The sequence below is a fragment of the Hippocampus comes genome, unplaced genomic scaffold, assembly GCF_001891065.2.
Source record: "Hippocampus comes isolate QL1 unplaced genomic scaffold, H_comes_QL1_v1.1 scaffold376, whole genome shotgun sequence".
NCBI classification, from domain to species: domain Eukaryota; kingdom Metazoa; phylum Chordata; class Actinopteri; order Syngnathiformes; family Syngnathidae; genus Hippocampus; species Hippocampus comes.
In genome coordinates, this window is record NW_017805507.1 from 203,191 (window position 1) to 223,983 (window position 20,793).

The 20,793-nt window shown below is 44.1% G+C and overlaps 1 protein-coding gene and 1 long non-coding RNA gene across 3 annotated transcripts; both read right to left on the reverse strand.

Annotated features, from left to right (window-relative positions):
• Positions 1 to 3,959: 3,959 nt before the first annotated feature.
• Positions 3,960 to 20,352, reverse strand: fubp3 (far upstream element (FUSE) binding protein 3). 2 transcript variants are annotated; one of them, XM_019877646.1, is made up of 19 exons: positions 20,204 to 20,352; positions 17,049 to 17,160; positions 15,278 to 15,311; positions 15,135 to 15,184; positions 14,927 to 14,998; positions 14,262 to 14,319; positions 13,879 to 14,041; positions 13,692 to 13,790; positions 13,068 to 13,172; positions 12,688 to 12,790; positions 12,460 to 12,560; positions 12,051 to 12,183; positions 8,632 to 8,792; positions 8,317 to 8,390; positions 8,151 to 8,227; positions 7,526 to 7,582; positions 6,672 to 6,725; positions 6,436 to 6,563; positions 3,960 to 5,637 (listed from the first exon to the last, which is right to left on the reverse strand). In XM_019877646.1, exons 1-19 carry the CDS (start codon positions 20,294 to 20,296, stop codon positions 5,629 to 5,631), a joined length of 1,683 nt encoding a protein of 560 aa, XP_019733205.1. In that variant the 5' UTR covers positions 20,297 to 20,352; the 3' UTR covers positions 3,960 to 5,628. The 2 variants fall into 2 exon arrangements, with proteins under 2 accessions (XP_019733205.1, XP_019733206.1); XM_019877647.1 differs by lacking the exon at positions 20,204 to 20,352 and adding an exon at positions 19,870 to 20,070.
• LOC109520432 (uncharacterized) lies at positions 6,840 to 7,519 on the reverse strand. Its single transcript, XR_002169178.1, has 2 exons — positions 7,187 to 7,519; positions 6,840 to 7,100 (listed from the first exon to the last, which is right to left on the reverse strand). It is a non-coding gene; the product is annotated as an uncharacterized LOC109520432 (long non-coding RNA).
• Positions 20,353 to 20,793: the final 441 nt, after the last annotated feature.

A 20,793-nucleotide genomic window follows, 5' to 3' on the forward strand; every position in this document is an offset into this window, starting at 1 on the left:
CCCACTCCGTCCCGGGTATTGTGACAACGTTTCGATGAGTATATACGAGCCCCCTAATTTTCAAGCTTCGCGGAGTGCGGCTAAATGGGCAGTTTTCTTTCTTTTTATTTAGGACATCTTTATTCCATTCGCTACTTCGAGCTTTCAGCCTCGAACACCGCCCCCCCTCTTTTTTTTTTTCCAAAGTGATGTCAGGGCCTCTGAAAAGTGTCGCAAATCAATCTTTCATGGGAGCTTTTGAGGGCAATTTGACATTCATGCACGCCTCTTTTCACTGCAGCAGCTACAAGGAGGATTGAGAGAAAAAAGGGGTTTTTTTTTTTTTTTTTAAAGACGAGGGTGCGGGGGGGTGGTGTTAAATATGGAGGTATAGATGGCAAGTAGATCCAAAAAGAGGTAAGGTGAGTGACAGGGCACGTAAAAAGATTACTGCGCAAACAGCTGCTTTTTTATGAGCCTCTCCTTTTTTCCCAGATGAAATTAGCCCCCCTCGCCCCACCAGGCTCTCTTTTCAGCCCCTTTCCCTAATCTATTCCCTTTCTCATCTAGATTGATTTACATTGATGGCATTCATCAGCGAAAAAAAAAAATCAGGGCGGGGCCAGGCTCTTTATTAAAGAGGAATTAAAGGCGCTGAATTGGGCTCAGGCATGGATTTGATTTGCTTATTTATGCATTAACCTCGGCTGCTGGTCATGTCATCCCCCGCTCAGGCGGCCCCCACTATCAGGGGTGGGGTGGGGTGGGGGGGGTCTTCTTTTCTCTCGGCCATTTAAAGCCTATCAATTTCGTGTGGATGATTGACAATTATTGCACAAAGACGCGCGCTAATTGTCGCGTTTCAAAGAGCTGTTGGGAAAGCCATCAAAGAGAAGAAGCCTGGGGATAAAAAAAAAAAAAAAAAAAAAAAAAAAAAAGATAAATGCAGATTTGCTCGCCTTTGAGGACAACAAAACGTGTTGGAATACATTAGAATGTTCAATGAATAATCATTTGTATACACTGGGCACGCTAGCACACATCTAATGAGGTCAAATCTTGCTTTTGAAGCTTAGTTTTAGTATCAGAAGTGGTTTGAGAAACGTTCAAGCAATGGCTGCCCGAACACAAACGATGGAGCAACACATATAGACAGATAATATAGCAACAGTTACAGCAATATAGTTTTTCCCTCTTGGAAAAAAAGAACTAACAGTTTGGGGGGGGAAAAACCCTAATATGACAGAATGCAATATAAGATTTTAATATTTGTCAGGGGTGTGCATTGCTCCCCAAAAAGACAATTCATTTAGGAAGTGAGTGAGCAAATAATCACAGCTTGACAACGTTTTTCTTAATGAAAGGAATTTATGGATGGTCTACGAACAAAGGATGAAGGGAATCACCCAAAAATCTCTACATGTATGCAGCAAGGCCAAAAACCAACACCAGAATGCCCGAGACCTTTGATCCCTCAGGCGGCACTGCATTAAAAATGACCATTATGTCAAGGAAATTGCCTTGTGGTTTCGGGAACACGTCAGAAAATCGTTGTCAGTTAACACAGTTCGTCGTTACAAATGAGAGTTCAAACTCTACCATGCAAAGCTAAAATCACAAATCAACACCATCGGAAGTGACTTCTCTTAGCCCCAAGATCATCGGAGATGCGCTGACGCAAAGTGGAGAAGTGTGCTGTGGTCTGATGAGTCCACATTTCAAATTGTTTTAGGAAATCATGAATGTTGCGTAGAGGAAAAGGACAATTGGGTTATTATACAGCAAGTGCAAAGTTCAAAAGCCTGGGAGGGCATTAGCGCCCATGAATTAGCTAATTTGCTAATCTGCAAAGGCGCCATGAATGCTGAAATGTTTTGGAGAAAACATATGCTACCAATACAAGCAACGTCTTTTTTCATGGACGCCACCGCTTATTTGAGCGAGACAATGCCAAACCACATTCTGCACGTGTTACAACAGTGTGGCTTTGTACCAAAAGAGTGTGGGTACTAGACTGGCCTGCCATCAGTCCAGACCTGTCTCCCATAGTAGTAAATGTGCACCGAATGAAGGGACTGGTGAAAAAAAAAAATAAATAAAAATCTAAAGTGAAGCACTTGACCAGTCAGACCTGCAAAAGAGAAAACGCACACCGGCACGCGCACACGTATACTTGACAAGAGAGGAGTCATTAAAATGAGATTAAGCGTCTCAGTGTGCGCACCGCGGTCAAAATCGGCTAATCCGACGCAAAGGTGAGAGCAGAGGTGGGCCCCCCTCCAGACCGACTATTCTTCAACTTGTCACACCACACCTGTCTGCCTTCATATCGAGGGGGTGGGGGGGTTCTAGTAAAGGGGGGGGGGGCGTTGCACAGATGGACACGTGAAATCGTCAGAATGGCCAACGTGTCAACAAAGCTTCACAAATCCTTAATCTGTCACAATCGTTTCAAGTGCTCTCCTCCCTCCCCTTCTCATGCAATGGACTTTTCCATCGAACTGCCGGTGACTATTACTGATGAGAGTGAAGTAGAAACGTGAGGAAACATGACCTTGAATGTGGAAAAGGCGACATAATTAAACCAGAAGAAAGTCGCATTGCATGCGCCACATTGACCGTAACAACAAATATTACAGCATTGCATATCTAAAAGTTTTATCTTCAAATCATTACAGATTTTACACATTTATCGAGTCAACATCTCCATGTTAATGATTTGTAACATTAAAAAAATAAAGCTCTTTTCTCCTAAATATGCAATTTCTTTCTTTTTAGCATGGCCCTAATCATCCCATTAGCTCCAAGACGATGTAGCAGACAAGCAAACAATGAATTAATTATGACGACGACAATAGCGGCTGCACTCATTGAGGCTCTGGGAATGAGCCTGGAACAAGAAGGTTATTAGCCGGCCACAATGAACCACCGGGTCATTAGTGTCCTTGGGGAAAAGAGGAAGAGGATCAAAATCAAGGCTCGGATTTGGAAACAGCTGCAGCGCTTCTATGCCGGGGCTGCGACGGGCCCGGCGCGGCACGGCCCTCCTGCCGGGCGCAAACGCTCACTGGTAGAGCGGGAGGGGGGGACGGGAGGAACATGTCACTTATTATTAGGGCCCCGAGGACAAGGCGGTGTCAAGGCACTGTGGCAAAATGCTTTTTAAGATGATTCTTCCGCTTGCTCGTGGGTCGAAACATGGCCCCATAACTTGCCAATTTTTGTCGGTGTGCGCACATCCTGGTGAGAATGTTTGTGTGCCGCCGCCCCCCCCCCCCCCCCCCAACAAAACTCACTCGAATTTGAACGTGTCAAGTACCGGTGCTTGTGATCAACTAAGAAATCGGAGATTGCTGGAAATTATGTTAACTCAACCGGTGGTACGGACCGTGCGCATGTCGATAGGCGTTTTTCAGATTTGGTAACGCAAGAACTCAAGTTGAACACATGAAAAAGTCTCAAGGACCCTTGGCCGAAATTGAACATGGTTTGCCATTTTACTTTGAAAGTCACGCGGGAAATCGGCAAAATGAGCCGCACTTGAAAGCAGGTAAACTTGACAGATCCGTTTCGGCGAGCCACCTAAAATGAACATGGCACAAAAAAAAAAGTCTCAAGCATCCACGACTGAATTTGAAAATAAAGTTGGCCATTTTGGTTTGAAGCTGCATTTTTATACAAAAAAAAACAAAAAAAAAAACAAGACCTTGTACTTTAACAGACCCTCAATTTGCCGCAATCAGAAACCGGTAACAAAGACCAGGAAGGAAGTCGCCCATTTTGCTTTGAAGCAGACATTTTGGGTGAATTCCAAATTTATTCCAATGAATTTGCCCAAATCAGAATCAGCTACTTTAAACAGGAAATGTTTTTTTTTTTTTTTTTAGGTGAGCCATCCAACAAAGACCTCTTTGGTCAGACACGTACCAAGTTGATGAAATTGTTCCGAGCGAGAATTAAAACGGACGTCAACCACAAGAGAGGCTTGCGGAAAATTTATTATGACTTTTGAGAACTGTCAACAGGCTATATAGAAAATAGATTTTCTGCTAATAAAACATACAGTCGGCCTATCATGGTTGTATTTACACAATAGAACTCTCTGGCATCAAGAACAAAAACACCCAACCAAAAAAAAAAACAGCTTGTATAACAATACACAATGAAGGTAGTCTGGATTTTTTTTTTAATACATGGTTAACTGTACACCAAAAGTAAACCCACCATAATTAGACATGTTTTTCCTCTCCAAATTATATATATATCCCTTTTCATTAAGAAATGACGTTAATACAAGAATCGCTTCTCCATGATGACATCTCGTCGTCGAGATTGTTATATTAGATCACACAACAAAGAAATTTAAAAAAATAATAATTAAAAAGTTATTAGCATCGGACAGAAGCAGGAGGTACCGAAGGAGAACGTGTTTTTTTTTGATCATAACACTTCTTAAAACATAACAAAAACCAATCAATCGCACAGGTAGAAGGAAACAGAGGCTTAGCAGTCTTGAACACTCGCACAGAACAAGCATCCCTCCCCAAAAAAAAAACCCCAACAACAACAAAAAACAACCCAATATTTTTTTCTTCTTCATAAGATGCAACATCCAATTTCAATCACATTCACAATCTTGGAGCAGTATAAGAAAATAAGAACCGAAAAAAAAAAAAAAAAAGAGGGACAGTTTTCCTACAATACTGGTGGCAGGAAAGATCATTCTAAATGAAACATTTTTTTTAAATTAACAAGCAAATACATGAGCATATCTATATATAGATATATATCTATATATATATATACATACACACTTGTACAAGGTAGCAAAGGCAAACATCCTTCTAAGTCTTATATAATCAGGTTCATGTAATAAATTATCCTCCAGAGAGAGAGAAAAAAAGAAAACATCATAAAACTACAAGTTAAAAGTCGGTCAAAATATTCGAGAAGCCATCTTTGTATATCAAACATGAAATAAGATATTGCACCTCCCCCCCTTGTGTGTGTGTACGCGTGTGAGATTTGAGTACAATAAAATGACAATGAATGAATAAACAGCATGACAATGCACAATTAAATTAGAACTATTGCTTATTTTCTTCTTCGCTTTAAACCATGTAACAAATAAAAAAAAAACACATTCTGCTGTAACAAAACATCACAGTTTCATTTCACTGAATTATGTAAAAATAATCATCGCAAGATGCTCTTTGACAAAACAAACACACACTTAAAAAAAAAAAAAAAAAAAAGGTATTCAAGACTGATAAGCGGAATCAACATGGGAGCCGCAAGAAACGGAACAGATTCGTATATACGTATTGCCTCTTTGAAATGTTACACACGCGCTTTTCATTTTGGCCAAAAACAAAAATACCGGATCCCAGATAACACGCTCTAGTCAAAATAACAGTGTACACAAGCATTTAGTAACAAATAAAGGTTCTGCTGATTACAAATATATTTCATCATAATACCATTCTACTGCTAGTGTTTCCCACTAAGAAAAGTCTTCAAGGCGCTGCGAGTCTAAAAAAAAAAAACCAAAACAAAATTAAGAAACAAACACCCCCCCAAAAAACAAACAAAAAATGATAAAGGGAAAAAAAGGGCCGTCTTCATTCTCTACAAGACCTGAGACCTTCTCTAGTGATCCTGAGGAACACACACACACACAAACACACACGCACACACACACAAACACACAGATAAGCAGAAAATAGGAAGAATCCTCATACAGATTTTAAAACCGTTTACAACTCAAGTGCTGCTCATTTATTACATTTTTAATCTGAAAAAATATTTCAAATATTTTTTGTACAAATAGATATATCACAATGGATTTTTTAACACTGAAATCTAATCAATCGATTTTTTTTAAAAATAGCACTTGCACAAATTAAAACTGGTTAATTACTCGATGTACTGTAGTATTTGTGTTGAGTGTGTGCAAAAATTAGCCACAGAGCAAAAATTAGCCACAGTGGTTTTGGCAAATCCCCAAAAAAAAAAAAAGAATCCTCTCGGCTTCCCAATGCGAGATCAATCATTATGCTATGTGTGTCTAAAGTCAGGAAACCCCCCAAAACAAAGATGGCGGTCGATTGTGCTGCATATGGTTGCGTCCAATGACAACAAGGGAAGTGGGAATAACCTTTCACAAAAAAATATTTTTGGCGGGCTTAGCAACAAGTTGTTGCTATGCTGCAAGTTTTTTTGGTTTTTTTTTGGGGTGGGGGGTGGGGGGGGACCTTACAGTGGACCTCACCAACTGAGTGCAGTTAATTCAATGCATGATTGGCTGGCTAGCGTGTAGCAGCATTTCTTAAATATTCTGGGACGGGTGTTTCAAGCGCGTGCCGAGCGGTGTCATCGCGACAAGGGAATTTCGGAGAGATTTACGACTCTTTCTACTGAATATTTATCAAAGATAGAAGACATAGTGTGTCTCACATGAAGGCCCGGCGCTTGAGTCTGCTGGGCGCCCTGGTTGAAGTAGGCCATGGGCTGCCTGTAGAAGTCCACCCAGGCGTTGAAGTCTGGATTGGAAGCCTGCTGAGAGCCAGGAGTCGAACTTTGTCCTGGCAAATCATCACAGAAATAAATAAATAAAAATACAGATGCGCAAACAAAATGGAGACGAGGGTGTGTGTGAGTGTGTGTGTGTTCTCTCTGCTCAGTGAACTGACCCCAGGCTTTGTTGTATTCGGGAGGGGCGCTCTGAGCTTGCTGGCTTTGCTGACCTGCAAAGGACAAAAAAACGATCTTTCAAACCGCCCAGTTGAAGGACGCCTCTTGGCGATTATCCTGAGCAAAGATGCTGTGCTGCCGGGTGTGATGTAAAGGAGTGATTTTTCGCACCCGTTCTGCTCGAGAAAAAACACGATGAATGTATGTGGCGGTTTGAGAGTTTCCTATTATGTTAATTTTAATTCAGATTTTTTTCCCTAGATTTTCTAAATGGGACAATTTGACCCGCAACATAACAGGAGGATTGGCAAAGTACGGCCTAGGGGCCAGATACGGCCCACCAAGTCACTGACTGGCCCTCACAGTGACCATGAAGTCAAAATAAAAATACAAATATGAATCACTTTAATATTATAATCCCCACTTATCTATCTTTGTGAGTCCTGACTAGGAATAGCTGACATGCAACATAACAGGAGGATTGGCAAAGTACAGCCTGGGGGCCAGATATCACATATCTTTGTGAGTCCTGACTAGGAATAGCTGACATGAATTGGAGTTGCAATTTGAATGAGCGTTTGGAATTTTGTTGTTGTAATTATACCGATAGGTACCAAATCTACATGGAGCAACTCATAAAAAGAATACACTTTTTCAAAAAAAAAAAAACGTTAAAAAAAATAATCGACGCAAAGTTGGGCTGAGCATGTTGGCGACAATTTTTTGTTTTGCGAAACAACCAAATTGAATTTGGACCACCATCATGGAAGGGGTGCGTTTGAACTTTGATTATGTACAGCGTGGACGGCAGAGTGCGTGTTAGAAAAGAAAAAAAAAAAGTTAGTGCGCTTGCCAAGCTTTTTGTAATACTGCTCCCAGTCCATCTGGCCCGTCTGGGATCCATTGTGACCTGAAAGCAGACAGATAACGTCGTCAGCTCCTCGTGTGCAATTCTCTTCTTTCCTGATCATTTCCATGGAGGTTTCATTCAACGCGCGTCTGCACAGGAAAGAGGTGGTTACCGCCATCATCATCATCATGTCTCAAAGCCTGCGTTGCAATAAATACTCTTTTCCTTTCCCATCATTTTCAGATCCGACAATTTTGTTCCAAAACGTGTGACTTGCATGTGGTCACATGATCGGAGCCTGGCGGTCTAAGTCTGTGGCCCAACCTCTTTATTTTTTAGGAGGAGGAGGTGGTGGCGGTCACAGATAGATGAAGAAACTTGACTTGAAGTAGATTTTTGTCGGAGATATTTGGACCAGTTAAGTGAAACTGGACAGTTTCCCGCAGCACGACCGATGATCTCATGCCACGCCCAAAACGGTACCATGTTTTGTGAGTACCGGTTTTGAAATGGCTTCTCCGTTTAGCCATCTGTGATGCCACTGTTTGTTTTAGGTTTTTGAGAGTATCGGAAAGACCCGAGACAGAATTTTGACCTTGTCACGACACGAAGCACTGCTGTGACTCACTATGGTCCTGTTGGCCAGGAGGCTGCCAGATCTGGAAAGTTGTCCCCCATCCTCCAGTCATGAACGTTTGAGGCCCGCTAAGAGAAGATGAGCTGAGTTAAGTGCACGTTTATGAGCCGACACTGCTGTTGAAGAGAGAAGAAGAAAAAAAAAATTTGGACTTTACTGCTGAGGAGGAGTGGCGGCTCCTTGGTTGTAGGGATTCAAGCCGAAGCTGCCGTTTCCTCCCAGCCCGGGAGCCTGCAGCCGAGAGAGTGAGACCACACTCGTGTTGAAAAAGGAAGCCAACAGACAAGGTCAAAGGGCACGGCCGAGCACTGATGCACTCCATTAAGTCCATTTGATGGATTCTTGATGTGTAACCTCTGGTGTCATCCCTGTGACCACCCGCCCACCCCTCCCCAACCCACACGGTGGCAACATGTGCGCTCATGAATATAAGCGGGGATGGGGGGGGGGCACAATAGACAAGACCACCTACCCCAATTCTCTCGTCGATCAGCTGCCGAGCCTTTTCCAGCTGCTGCGGGGTGCCTCGGATGGAAAAGATGCGCAAGGTGGGGTCAGTGTTGGGCGGCGGGTTTCTCTGCAGCTCCACGTGGGCGCGAGACTGCTCTTTGATATTCTTGATGGTCTCGCCGCCTGCGAAAAGCAACAGACAACTCAACATCTCTCCGTGGTATCTTTCACAATGACCGTTGATCGCCTTCGGAGATACCATCAGATACATGGTCGAGGTAAATGTTGCGCAATGGCGGGATTAGTGTGTGGCGTTAAATTGGCGCAGACGTCATGGCAATATCATATACATTGGAGTTAGCCAAGAAAGCTAACATAATGTAAGAACAACAGTGGACACCACAAATCATACAATTTCTATTTTGGGGTGGAAAACACTTTGAAAGTGGCACAGAAACTTAGGCTGGATTGATATATTTTTTTTTTGCTCTTCAGTGTCACAACTGATTGATATGCATATCTTACCAATGTCAAGGGGGAAAAAATGTGATCAGATAGCTTCAGATCAGAATTGGGACTCCTCCTATTATAAGATTAAAATTGAATACGTATCTGATAAGACCATCGAGGGAGCGCGTGTGGGTTGTTTCGTGCGCACTGTGAATGTAAACAGCCATCAGATATACAAAATGTCAGTTGAAATGTACAAGGAAAGGGTGTGTTTTAAAAAACAAACAAAAAGAAACATATGGGCATTTAAATAGGAATTAGGCACTGACTGGCAGTGCAAATCCATCCTTTGTAAAGCGCCACGCGAGAAGAGACGTTTGCGCGGCGTCTCTGGCATCATGTCGGGTCACATGACAGAAGGATGCGCGCGGCGACGCTACCTTACGACGACTGGCGTGCGCCTCGCCACTTTCCGACCATTCTCTGCTAACATCCGTGCAAATCGGGAAACAAAAGAGGGACATCTCTCGCCCCACCCCCCCGCCTCCTCCTCGGCATCAGATGCCAGCTTCCCAACGTGTGGGGAGAGCAATTACACCAGCAGGGAGAAATGCAACATAGCCAGCAGGAGAAAGGGGCCAAAATTGAAGCGTATCCTCCTCCTGGGATATCGTTTGTCTCTTTTCGGCCTTTTCTTTTTTTTGACTTGGTGTTGTCCTCTGTGATAAGAGCGGGGAGTGAATGAAGTGGTGGTGGTGGGGGGGTGGCAAACAACTGCCACCAGCCCTCTTTGCGCTACAGATCTGAACCCGATGCGAGGGGGGAAAATGGCTGAGGGTGCTTCCCGGGTGGTGGGAGGGGGGACACCGGGGCCGTCCCGACATCAATTATACATTTGTTCACTTGTGGCTGACACTCGGATGACCCGGGCTGACCCCCGCGTGAAAACGCTCATCAAAAAAGCTCTCCTCCTCCCGGAGCCTTTTTCTGCAAACGCCAACAGACTGCGCATGGGCCATTAAGGCATTGTCAAGCAAATGAAACTTCTGCCTTAATGAAGCCATTATGAGCTCGAGCGGTCGGACGGCCGAGAGCGATGAAGAGGCCGACTATTCATTTCATGGACTGGCCTGGAGTCAGCGCAGATAATACGGGTCTTATTAATGAGACTGGTTTAGTGCGCCGCAAGAAAGGCGGGCGCACAAAAGTGCAACTGGTGACGGCATTCAGAGAGGGTCTGGTTAGTTAGGCTGCTAAGTTGTTCTTAAAGACCCTGGAAAGGGAATTCAGAGATTTTCTTTTTTAAATAAATTACCACGTTTGATGATAGAAGGTGCAAAGACTGAGTTTACATCATACCCACTGTAACGATATTGCATTAAATTGTTTTTCAGCATTCGAGTTTTGCTGATTTTCTGTTTGTGGCTAAAACTGGGCTAAGGGACACACTTGGGGATCGCCATGGAATGAATGGAGGAATAGGATTGAATGTCAGATCTGAGCAACGAATAATTGGAAAGGCGGTCTATTTTTTTGTTTGAAACGTCATTCTTTGCAAGATTTTTTTTCTCCAAGCACGGTTCCCCAGTTCATGATTTTAAAAAATTAACATACATTAAAAATCTACTGCTCAGTCATTGCATACTGCTGCTCACCTCTTGACTGGTACTCATAAGAGGGAGCACATCATTCCTACTCCGGCATCTCTCTACACATTTTAAGAGTTCTTTTTAAGATCCTATTCTTTGTTTTAAAATCTTTAAATGGGGGGGGGGGGCTTGTCCCAATTGAAAATGTTTACATGAGTGACTGATTGAACTATGGAGCCTTTTGCCATTTGGCCACGCTAGTGCCCATTTGACTCATAAATGTTACGTCTCCCTGTGATTGTAAGTCAAAATCAGCCGCTGTCAGACTTTTCCAAGCTTGCGTGGCCACTTGTTAGCTTTACAGATGACACTTGTGTGTTTAGAGGGAAATGAAACAGAAGGGAGCATTCAATCTGGGTATTTGGGGTGGAAAACGGCAATGAATTTAAGCCTGTTTTAATGTGGGAGCAGGTTGGTGGGTGGCTAGATCCATCAAGCAGCGGCGAGAGACTGTGTGTGTGTGTGCGCGTGAGTGAGAGAGTGTGCGCGTGTGTGTGTGTGTGTGTGTGTGGGGGGGGGGGGGGTCATAAGCAGGGGCCAACGGGCTACATATGGCATCGTAAAGATATTAATCACCGCAACCTTTAAGCGTCGGCTGACAGCACCCAGACCCACCGCCATCTCGACCATATTGACCCACTTCATATGCTAATGACCAGAGTGGGGGGGAAACGCAACGCCCAGGTTTATTTGTTTCCCTTGGCCCGCTACATGCACAAAAGCCACTTGACATTTCTATTGCCATGTTTTTATTTTTGGTAAAGAGATCCCCCCCGCCGCAAACCCCAACCCCACCCTTTCAACCACGGCATACACACACAGCAAGTGCAATTCGCGTGCAAGCGCACACACACACGTTCTACCAATGCAATGGTCAATGACTTTTAAATGGCTGGCAATAGAGTGGGCATGAATAGCCAATAAGCTAATTCCTCCTATTCATTCCCTCGCCGCACTCTATCGGGCTGAAAGCAGCTCATTAGATACCAAGCGGCCTTCCACATGATTGAGGGCTGTTATTATGCACCTTTAACAATTAATGTCACATTACACGCATTATCCCCATCATTAAGCCCTTAGTGAAGCCAATGAATGCCACTTGTGCTATATACATGAGGCGGGGGGGGGGGGGGGGGGGGACGCCCCCGACCCAGTTTCACTCAAGGGCAGAGCGGCACTCATTTATTCAAAGGTTGGTGAGCGGGGGTGAGGCAATCTGTTGAGTTGGAGAGACTCACGACGCGCAGATGAACGGTGCTCATACAAAGAACTTATCACACTCACACGACTGTCAAAATAGGGACTTGAAACATCTTTAAACTTTTTTTTTTTTTTTTTTTACCTTTGCCAATCACCAGGCCGCACTTGTCGGCGGGCACGGCGTACGTCACTTCCTGTAGCCCTCCGAGACCGCTGCCCATGTTACAGTCACTTCGGCTGCGGCGTCCCATCACCCCCCCAAAGCCATCTCGCTCCTGTTGGGAAAAAAAAGCCAGAACTCGTGAGGAGCTGAAAAGCAAAACAGAAGGTCCTTAGTTTACAGCCGAGCTCCTTTCATTCAGCGGTGGTGACGTCAGCAACGCGCAGTCTGGCACTGAACGACGCTAACTCAGTAGCCAAGTCAAATTGTAGCAAATCTGTATGAAAAACATTGAGACCACGAATACAAAACGAGCAAATGAAAAACATTAAATGCAGCCCCCCGCCAGGAGTTAATGAATTTTGCCAACAAAGTGGCGCACATTCCGTACCTGGGCAGTTTGAACCAGCTCATTGATGAGGTGCACGGCGTGGTGGCAGTGGTCAGGCTGGCCCATCACCTGGGCAACACGGTCTGGGCTGACTCCATCATCTAGGAGGTCAAAGGACACGCAAGGTCAGAGGGCGTGGCTATTCAGCGAGGCGTGACAAAAGGACCGGACGCCCGCTAAAAGAGTAAAATTGCAGCGTCACATTTTAAATGTCCGAGATGGTCTTACCTTGTTTGAACTGGATCCTGACCCCGGCGTCGGTCTGAATCTTCTTGATCATCTCTCCGTTTCTGCCAATGATGATGCCGACTGCAAATCTAGGCACCACCACCTGATCGATTTCGATAGTTCATACAAAAAGTGAAACTCACAGATTTATTTAAAGCATTTTAAAGAAAAAAAAACTTCAAAAGGCCAATTACTACCTAATTTCTAAATTAATCATTTTGATTGTTTTTGCCATATTCTAATTTCTTGAGCGGGTGAACGTTGGGGGTTTGTTACCTCGAAGCTATCATCATCAAAATGCTAAAAAAATTGAATCATGACATATTCTAGATATGAAATATACAGGATTTGACATGTGTTAAAAAGCACAAATATCTTACATCCAGACTGCTTCCACCCATTTTGGATCCAAAGTCGGCCCTGCCAACCCGAAAATCTCCTTGGTCCTTATCCCTGATTAGCTTGACCACAAGTTCACGTGCTTGCTGGAAAAAAAAAAAAAAAAAAAAAAAAAAGTGGCGGTGGCGGTGGGGGCGCAACAAAAGTCAAACAATTCAGACCCCCCCAAATGTAAGAAATACTGTGGGTACAACTGAGTTCTATTCATATGGCGACAGTCGTAATGTGTTGTCGGCTATAAAATATTTGCAGGAAAAAAAAAATCACTTCTAAGCCATGAATAGAAATCAAATGGCAATATAGAACGTACATCAGCAACTCAGCATGCCTTTGTGTGCCGCATGATTATGTATTCTTATCTCTTACGCGTTCAGGATAAAGGGGGCTGTCTCTACACCCGTGTGTTGGTCAAATACTTCTTGACAGACTCAGGAGGGATGGGAATAAATTCAGTGAGGCAGATGCAGAGATTTTCCTCCTGTACTTCAAATGTTTGACTTTGTGGAGGTCTGGGTCGATGGTTTTGTGTGTGTGGTTTTCCCAAAAAAGAGGGATAACAATTACAGACAGGCAAGATGTAACACTGGAGAGGAAGCAGGACCGACCTGTACTTTGTGGGGGTCTCCAGTTATTCTCAGGGGCTTGTCTGCACCAGTGGGCATGGGGTCATCCTGGATCATAATCATTTGCACTCCCGTTCTCTCCTACACGGCAGGGGGGAGGGGGGATGATCACATTCAACATGAAAACGACAGCTACTTTCTTGAAACTTGGGTGGAGACGCATTCGCACCTGCAGCTGTTTGATGGTCTCTCCCCCCTTGCCGATCACCAGGCCCACTTTGTTGGCGGGGATTAACATCTGCTGGATGGCGCCGTTGCCGTCCATCTCGCAGTGGAAGCCCGGACCGTAGCGACACTGCTCCACAATTTCACTCAGCAGCCTCTTGGCCTGCCTGTGTGTGTGTGTTTGTGTGTGATGTGTTGCATTAGTCACACATTATTTTTCCTGAGTCAATTTTTTTTTCTTGTCCCAAGAGAAAAAAAAAATGGTGTTAAGAAGGTGCAGTGACTGATTGTGAAAAAGGACATGAAAGGAGCCATTGGTTCATGCCCTTGGTGGCTCACGTTGACAGTGTTCAAGTGCAACAGAAAAAAAGTGGCTGGAGGACTCACTCAATGTTCTCGGGACTGCCGGTCAGCGTGCAGGGCCTGTCCAACATGCCTCCACTGTCTGTAGGAACGCCAAAACACAGATAAATGTCAACACCAAAGAACAAAATGGATTTGAAAACGAAATAGATGAAGGAAAATTGACTTTGTAATTGCTTGTTTACAAACGGGTCGGTCTCTGGAGTGAAACAAACATTTCTTTCATTTGACCGGTTCTGAAAATGTGTGTCTGAACAGTTTTTGTATTAGGGGAAAACAACTTGTAAAATCAGTTAAATAAAAGCATTTTACAGAAATAAAATTGTTGTGGGCGGGAAAAAAAAAGTAACATTACAAGTGTTCTTATTTTACACTATTAAAGCCATTGTTTCAGAAAGAAAAAAAAGACTTAATTTCAAAGCCCAGTTTGTTTACCAGTAAAAAAAAAAATTGTACACAATTAAAGTGATTACTGAATAAGGGAAAAAACATATTTATTAACAAGTGGGAAATTTTAGGAAAAAGGTTAATTTTACATGATTTAAGCTGCAATTTAATGAGGAAAAAGACTCATTTTTGTTAGCGGTCTATTTTGGGAAAATGTGTCTGTTTTTGTCTTTTCTTTCTTTTATTTTTTAAATAAAATGGGACATCTAAATTTAATGGTGTAATAAACATGAACTACTCACCTGACGCTATCTGGATTTTACAGCCGGATTCCAGCTGGATTCTTGAAATCTGCTCTCCTCCTTTTCCAATGACTGATTGGAAACGAGACGAAAGAGATTTTCTTTTTGAAACGTCGACGCGGTGAACTAAGAGCTAAATACAACGTCAATACGGATGATTACGTGCGACACATTCGCGGCGACCGTAATGAACTCAAAGCCCACTTACTGAATCCCACCATTTTATCAGGCACTTTGAAGTCTTCTGTCGTGAGAGCCCTGTGAGATTATGACACGCTCAATATAGTCTTTGAACGCGGAAAATACAACAAAAAAATAAAAAGCTTCAAAACGGGCGGATGCTCTGCTCACCTTTGATGTACCATTGCACCGAGATGGTTGCCAACTGATAGAAAGCACAAGACAGAACTTCAGTTAGCGTGGAAGGAATGACTCAGGAATATAAAAGTTGCAGATAGACACAATCAAGTGGAAAAAAAAACAACCTAAAAACGGGGAAGCGCCATTTCTGCTGACAGGGGACGAGTGCTGCTGCCAATCAACTCGGTTGTCATCACACGCGCAGCAGGTGCGCGGAAAAGAATTTCAATCAAATAGAGAAGTTTGGCTGCCAGGTCATTCACATTGAATGTTGACGGGGTAGCACTGAGCAAGGGTCCCGCAGGGGTCAGCGCAGGATGTGCCGTCATGCATGTGAACACCCGCACAGTAGCCGGTGTGCACAATTTTTTTATGCTGGTTTGCACTCATTTGACATCCTCTGGAAATGCATTGCACTTCATGCTTGACATAGGGACAGCTATGAATATAAATACGAGGAGTGGGTGTGCGAAATTCAGACAAGGAGGCAACTGAAAACGCAAAATGGAAATGCCGAGGAAAGGTCGCATGCGGCACCGTTATTTTACTCCGGCTGGATTTACAGTGCATGCTTCAAGTGACTAATCCAATTTTTTGCGACTATTTGCACATAATCGCCCGTGTCGCCGAAATACGGCTCGGTCTTTTCAGGTTTTGAAAACAAGTTAGTTAGCGTTAGGCACAGGGATGGGGGAAACTGGCTGCCCGAGGGCTACTTGTGGCTCGTCTACCCTCAACACTCAAAATCAGAAAAGGGCAAGCCAGACTAGCCGCAACGGCTAGGACATCCACAAAGAGTCCGCTGGCCTACGACTGGAAAATGCATGGAATTGTACATCTTCAAATCGGAAACAAGCAATTGATCGCTATTTCAGACACTTATATCGCCGACGACAACAACAAGAGGCTGTCGCAAGGCATTTCATATATGGCGCAGGTGTCAAGGCACACTCCTCCACCAAAGAAAACACATAAGCAACAACTCTATCCCAGGGCAGTTAGGCAATGCTTCGCTGCTTCTATGAACTGAAAATATGCTCCTAGCCACTAAAATAACAACAAAAAGACACGGAGGGGTATAAATGCAATCGGGCATTACATGACAAGATAAACTTCAAGGCTTAGGCGGCTCCATGATTAAGGGCGGCGCCATGTTGGCTTGTTTACAACAATGCTGTAACACTGGTTGAAACAGATGTCGGATTCTGAGAAAATAGCAGCCATAGTTTTAGAATAGAGCCGCAGTTTTTAAAAGATAACATCTCTGTGCGTAACTGGCAAGGCCGAACAATAACATTGAATGCCGATGACCTTCAACCCTTCAGGTGGGACTGCATTGAGGATATCGCCTTGTGGGTTCAGGAACATTTGAGAAAACCGTTGTCAGTAAACAATTCTTCACGACATCTACAAATGCAAGTTGAAACTGAGCCATGCAAAGCGAAAAGCCATACATTTAACACCCAGAAACACCGCTGACTTCTCTGGTTTTGAGCTCATCTGAGATGGACAGACAAAGTGAAAAAGTGTGCTGTGGTCTGACGAGTCCACATTTGATTATTTATTTTTTTAAATAATAGGTATTGTGCCCTTTGGGTCGAAGAGGAAGAGGACCATCCAGACTGTTAAAAGTGCAAAGTTGAAAAACTGTTAAAATGAACGGTAACGTAAGATTGCTTGGTGTATGACGTCGATGGCATTCATGGTTATTTGTGTGACAGTGTGATTAAAAGCCAGCGTATGAACACAAGATGAGACTCGCCTCCATTGTCCATCGTGCGTTTCTGGCCTCCAAAGCCATAGAGGGAGGGGTCGATGACTGGTGAGGGGCTGTGAAGGTTTGGCATCTGCTCTCCTCCCATCTTGGCGGCCATCTGGAGAGAATTCACAGCAAAACACGTTGATTGGGGAGAGTCTCTTTGACCCTACAGACGGGTGACAAATTCAAGAGAAAAAAAGAAAAAACACAAGAACCAGGCAACCAAGTTCCTGCTTGGAAAGTGAACACGACACACTGGATTAGATGCGAGAAGGTGAGTGGAGCAAATAGCCGGCGAAAACAAATGGTCACCAAATTAAATGAGCTTGACTACAGCGGCCATAATAACCCAGCCGCTGGGGAGCAGTGCCCTCCCCTGGGGGTACACTGTTCCCTGGTGCCGGTCCCAAGCCCGGAGAAATGGGGAGGGTTGCGTCAGGAAGGGCATCCGGCGTAAAACTTTTGCCAAGACGGACATGCGAGTTGATAGGGCGGTTTGCAGGGACGGATGGGAATTAATGACTCGCTGTGGCGACCCCTGAAAAGGGACGTGCCGAAAGGAGAAGAAGAAGAAGACTACAGCGGCCATAATGGAAACATTATTCCATTTATTGTTTTTAGCAAATAATCATTAACTTTGAATTTTATGTCTAGAGCACGTTCCAAAATATTTTCTTTAAATAACTCCCAATCAACATTTGAGAACGGAGGACACCAATTGTTGAAGCTCTGTGGGTGGAATTGTTTCCGATTCTTGTTTGATGTCCAGCTTCAGCTGTTCCAACAATCCGGGGTGTCCGTTGTCGTATTTTGCGCCACGTATTTTCAATAGGAGACAGGTCTGGACTGCAGGCAGGCCAGTCTCGGACCTACATTCTTTTACTCTAAAGCCACACTGTTGTAACACCTGCAGAATGTTGTTTGGCATTGTCTTGTTCAAGTAAGCAGGAGCATCGATGAAATGTACTTTGTGCATGAATCGTGGTTTCAGAGATGTGTAAGTTACCCATGCTATTGGCGTTAACGCAGCCACATACCAACACAGATGCTTGCTCTTGATCTTTGCATCCATAACAGTCCGGATGGTTCTTTTCCTCTTTGGCCCAAAGGACACAATGTCCACAATTTCCCACCCAAAATTGAAATGTGGACTCGTCAGACCACAGAAGACTTTTCCACTCAGCATCTTAGAAGAACTCAGGCCAAGAATCGGCAGCATTTCTGGGTTTGGCTTTTGTTTTTCGTCGTAGAGTTTTAAGTTGCATTTATGGATGTAGGGATGAACTGGATTTACCGAGATTGGTTTTCTGATGTGTTCCTGGGCCCGAGTGATGATGTCCTTTGCACATTGATGCCGCCTGAGGGATCAAAGGTCATGGGCATTCAATGTTGTTGGTCTGTCTTGCCATGTAGCGATTTCTCCAGATTCTCTGAACCTTTTGATATTATGGACCGTAGATGATGAAATCCCTAAATTCCTTGCATTTGTATTTTGAGGAACACTGTCCTTAACCTCTTCGACTATTTTCTTGTTCATAAAGAGGTGAACCTCAGCCGATCTTTGCTTGTGAATGACTGAGCAATTCTGGGGAGCTCCTTTTAGACGCAAACATCGCACTAACCCATTCCCAATTCAGACTGTTTAGCCATGGGATATTCCAAACAGGTGCTTGGTGAACATTTCTCAACTTTCTCACTAATTTTTGCCACATATCTCAGATTTTTGGGAATTCAGAATGTTTCTAAGTTAATGATTATTAGGTAAAAACAATGACATTAATCAGTTTGAACATGAAATGTACTTTTTGTGTTTTTAATTAAATATAGGTTCAACATGATTTGCAAATCACTGAATTATGTATGTATTCATGTTAAACACAATGTCCCAACTTCAACGGAATAGATTAGACAATGGAAGAAGCAGATAGACACTTCAAACACTGCCTGATTGAAAGGCATAAAGAAGGGAACTGTCCGAGTTTGGTGTAAAATGCACTGACTTAGACCAATTATGAAACATTCTAGTATAATACATTAGGACCACCAGAAGTTCCTTAACGTTTGTCACATGAAAGTGATACTTAAAGCACTGTAATCCACTTTAAATGACCTGTCTGATAATGCTGGGGTCATAAATCAATTTAACTTTAAAATTGTACACATGTGTAGATTGTGAACCAAATTAATCCACTGTGGACACTAATTGACGTCTTGCTAAAGCAAATGGAAAACACAAATGTAGGTTTCTTGAAGTTATAGCATTTCACTGGCATTTGCCGTGGAAAAATCCATGGAAGTGCGGCTTATTTAGGGCAGGTGACGTTACATGACACGGCCTAACTCTCCCAATACAGACGACCGAGCACGCTATGCTAGCCGAGCTTACTGAGCATCCCGTGCTAGCTCGCTCACTTGTGTTGACTACGGCGAGCAAAGTACGCCGCGAGTCTGACAAATTAGCGCTAGGTTCGGCTAAAAACGGCGACGTGTTAAGGGGTAGATAGCTTCGAAGAGTCAACAGTGATTGTTGGCACAGCATGGGTTGTTTTCGGCTTCTGACCTAGGTGGGGCAGCGGTGGCTTTACAACCCCACGGCGAGCTAACTTTCTGACAGCGTGTCAAGGTACACCGGCTAAAGTTGACCCCCGCTTGGAGGCTGTCAGCTACCGGGGCGGCCGGGCTCTAGGTGTCGTGGGGAGGGAGGGCACTTAACCTGCTAAGTAATGCTAACAGGCAACTTCTGCGTGTGTATGTAGGGTGAGGGTGTGGGGGGGCTTGACAACAGGTTGTCGACGTAACTTGCCCAAAAGTTGCGCTAACTTACAACTTCCAGCGTTCAACGGGGCGTCAGCGTCTCGCGTGGGGAAACGTGTCGCCCAGCTCCGGAGGGAAGCCGGCAACTCGCTATGTCTGTCGCAGTTAGCAGCGTAGTCGGGTCTCGGCTGTACGAGTCTTAATCTGTCGGCTCAGCTATGCTAACTTGGCTAGCGTCTGTTAGCACGAGAGCTAACAAGCTAGCTGAGTACATGAGGAATGGTTTGTGGTTGACGGGGAGGGGGTGGAGGGTGAGGTGAGGGTCCCACGCAAGCCAAACTGTTGCCATCCTCCCACGCGTGCGGTTCTTTTACGGGGCTTTCTATCCGGTGCCGTTTTTTTACCTGTCGCACTCGGCGTATCGTGTCTGCGAAGTCATCTTTCGTTCCGGGCTGAGCCACCGAGGCCTGTCCCTGAACCAGCTCCGCCATCATCATCACTCGCCTCGGCAGCTGAGAGGCTCACTTGAGGAGGGGAGGAGGCGGGGGGAGGAGAGCACATGTGCCAAACCCAAGCTCCGAGAGCAACAAAATCTCGCGAGATGATCAAAATCACACACAAGAAGACGAGAACGACAGTGCTTTTTTTTTCTTCCAAACTTTTCATGTAAGATTACATGAACAATGAATTACAATAGACTCCCGCACTCTCACGGCTCGTCTCCCGCAGATTCACCTATTTACATATTTTTTCCTCATTTTTTCTTCAGGAAACAACCTATTATTAGGTTCAGGGGGCAATTACTTTTTCACATTGGGACAGGGGAGGTTTGGATTTGTGTGTGTGTGTGTGTGTGTGTGTGTGTGTAAATAAATGAAATAGGCATTTAGAAACTGCATTTTGTATTTCTGTGGGTTGTCTCTGTGCTAGTAAAATTGCTTTCATGAACTAAAATCTTTGTGTATGATACATGTGTAAAGAACATAGAAATCAG

Excerpts from the sequence above, each read along its gene's own strand:
- fubp3 (XM_019877646.1), bottom strand. The coding sequence starts at position 20,296 with ATGATGATGGCGGAGCTGGTTCAGGGACAGGCCTCGGTGGCTCAGCCC. Across the intron at positions 14,999-15,134 it reads TGATAAAATGGTGGGATTCA|TCATTGGAAAAGGAGGAGAG; the intron begins GTAAGTGGGCTT and ends GTTTCCAATCAG. Across the intron at positions 14,042-14,261 it reads GGCAGTCCCGAGAACATTGA|GCAGGCCAAGAGGCTGCTGA; the intron begins GTGAGTCCTCCA and ends ACACACACACAG.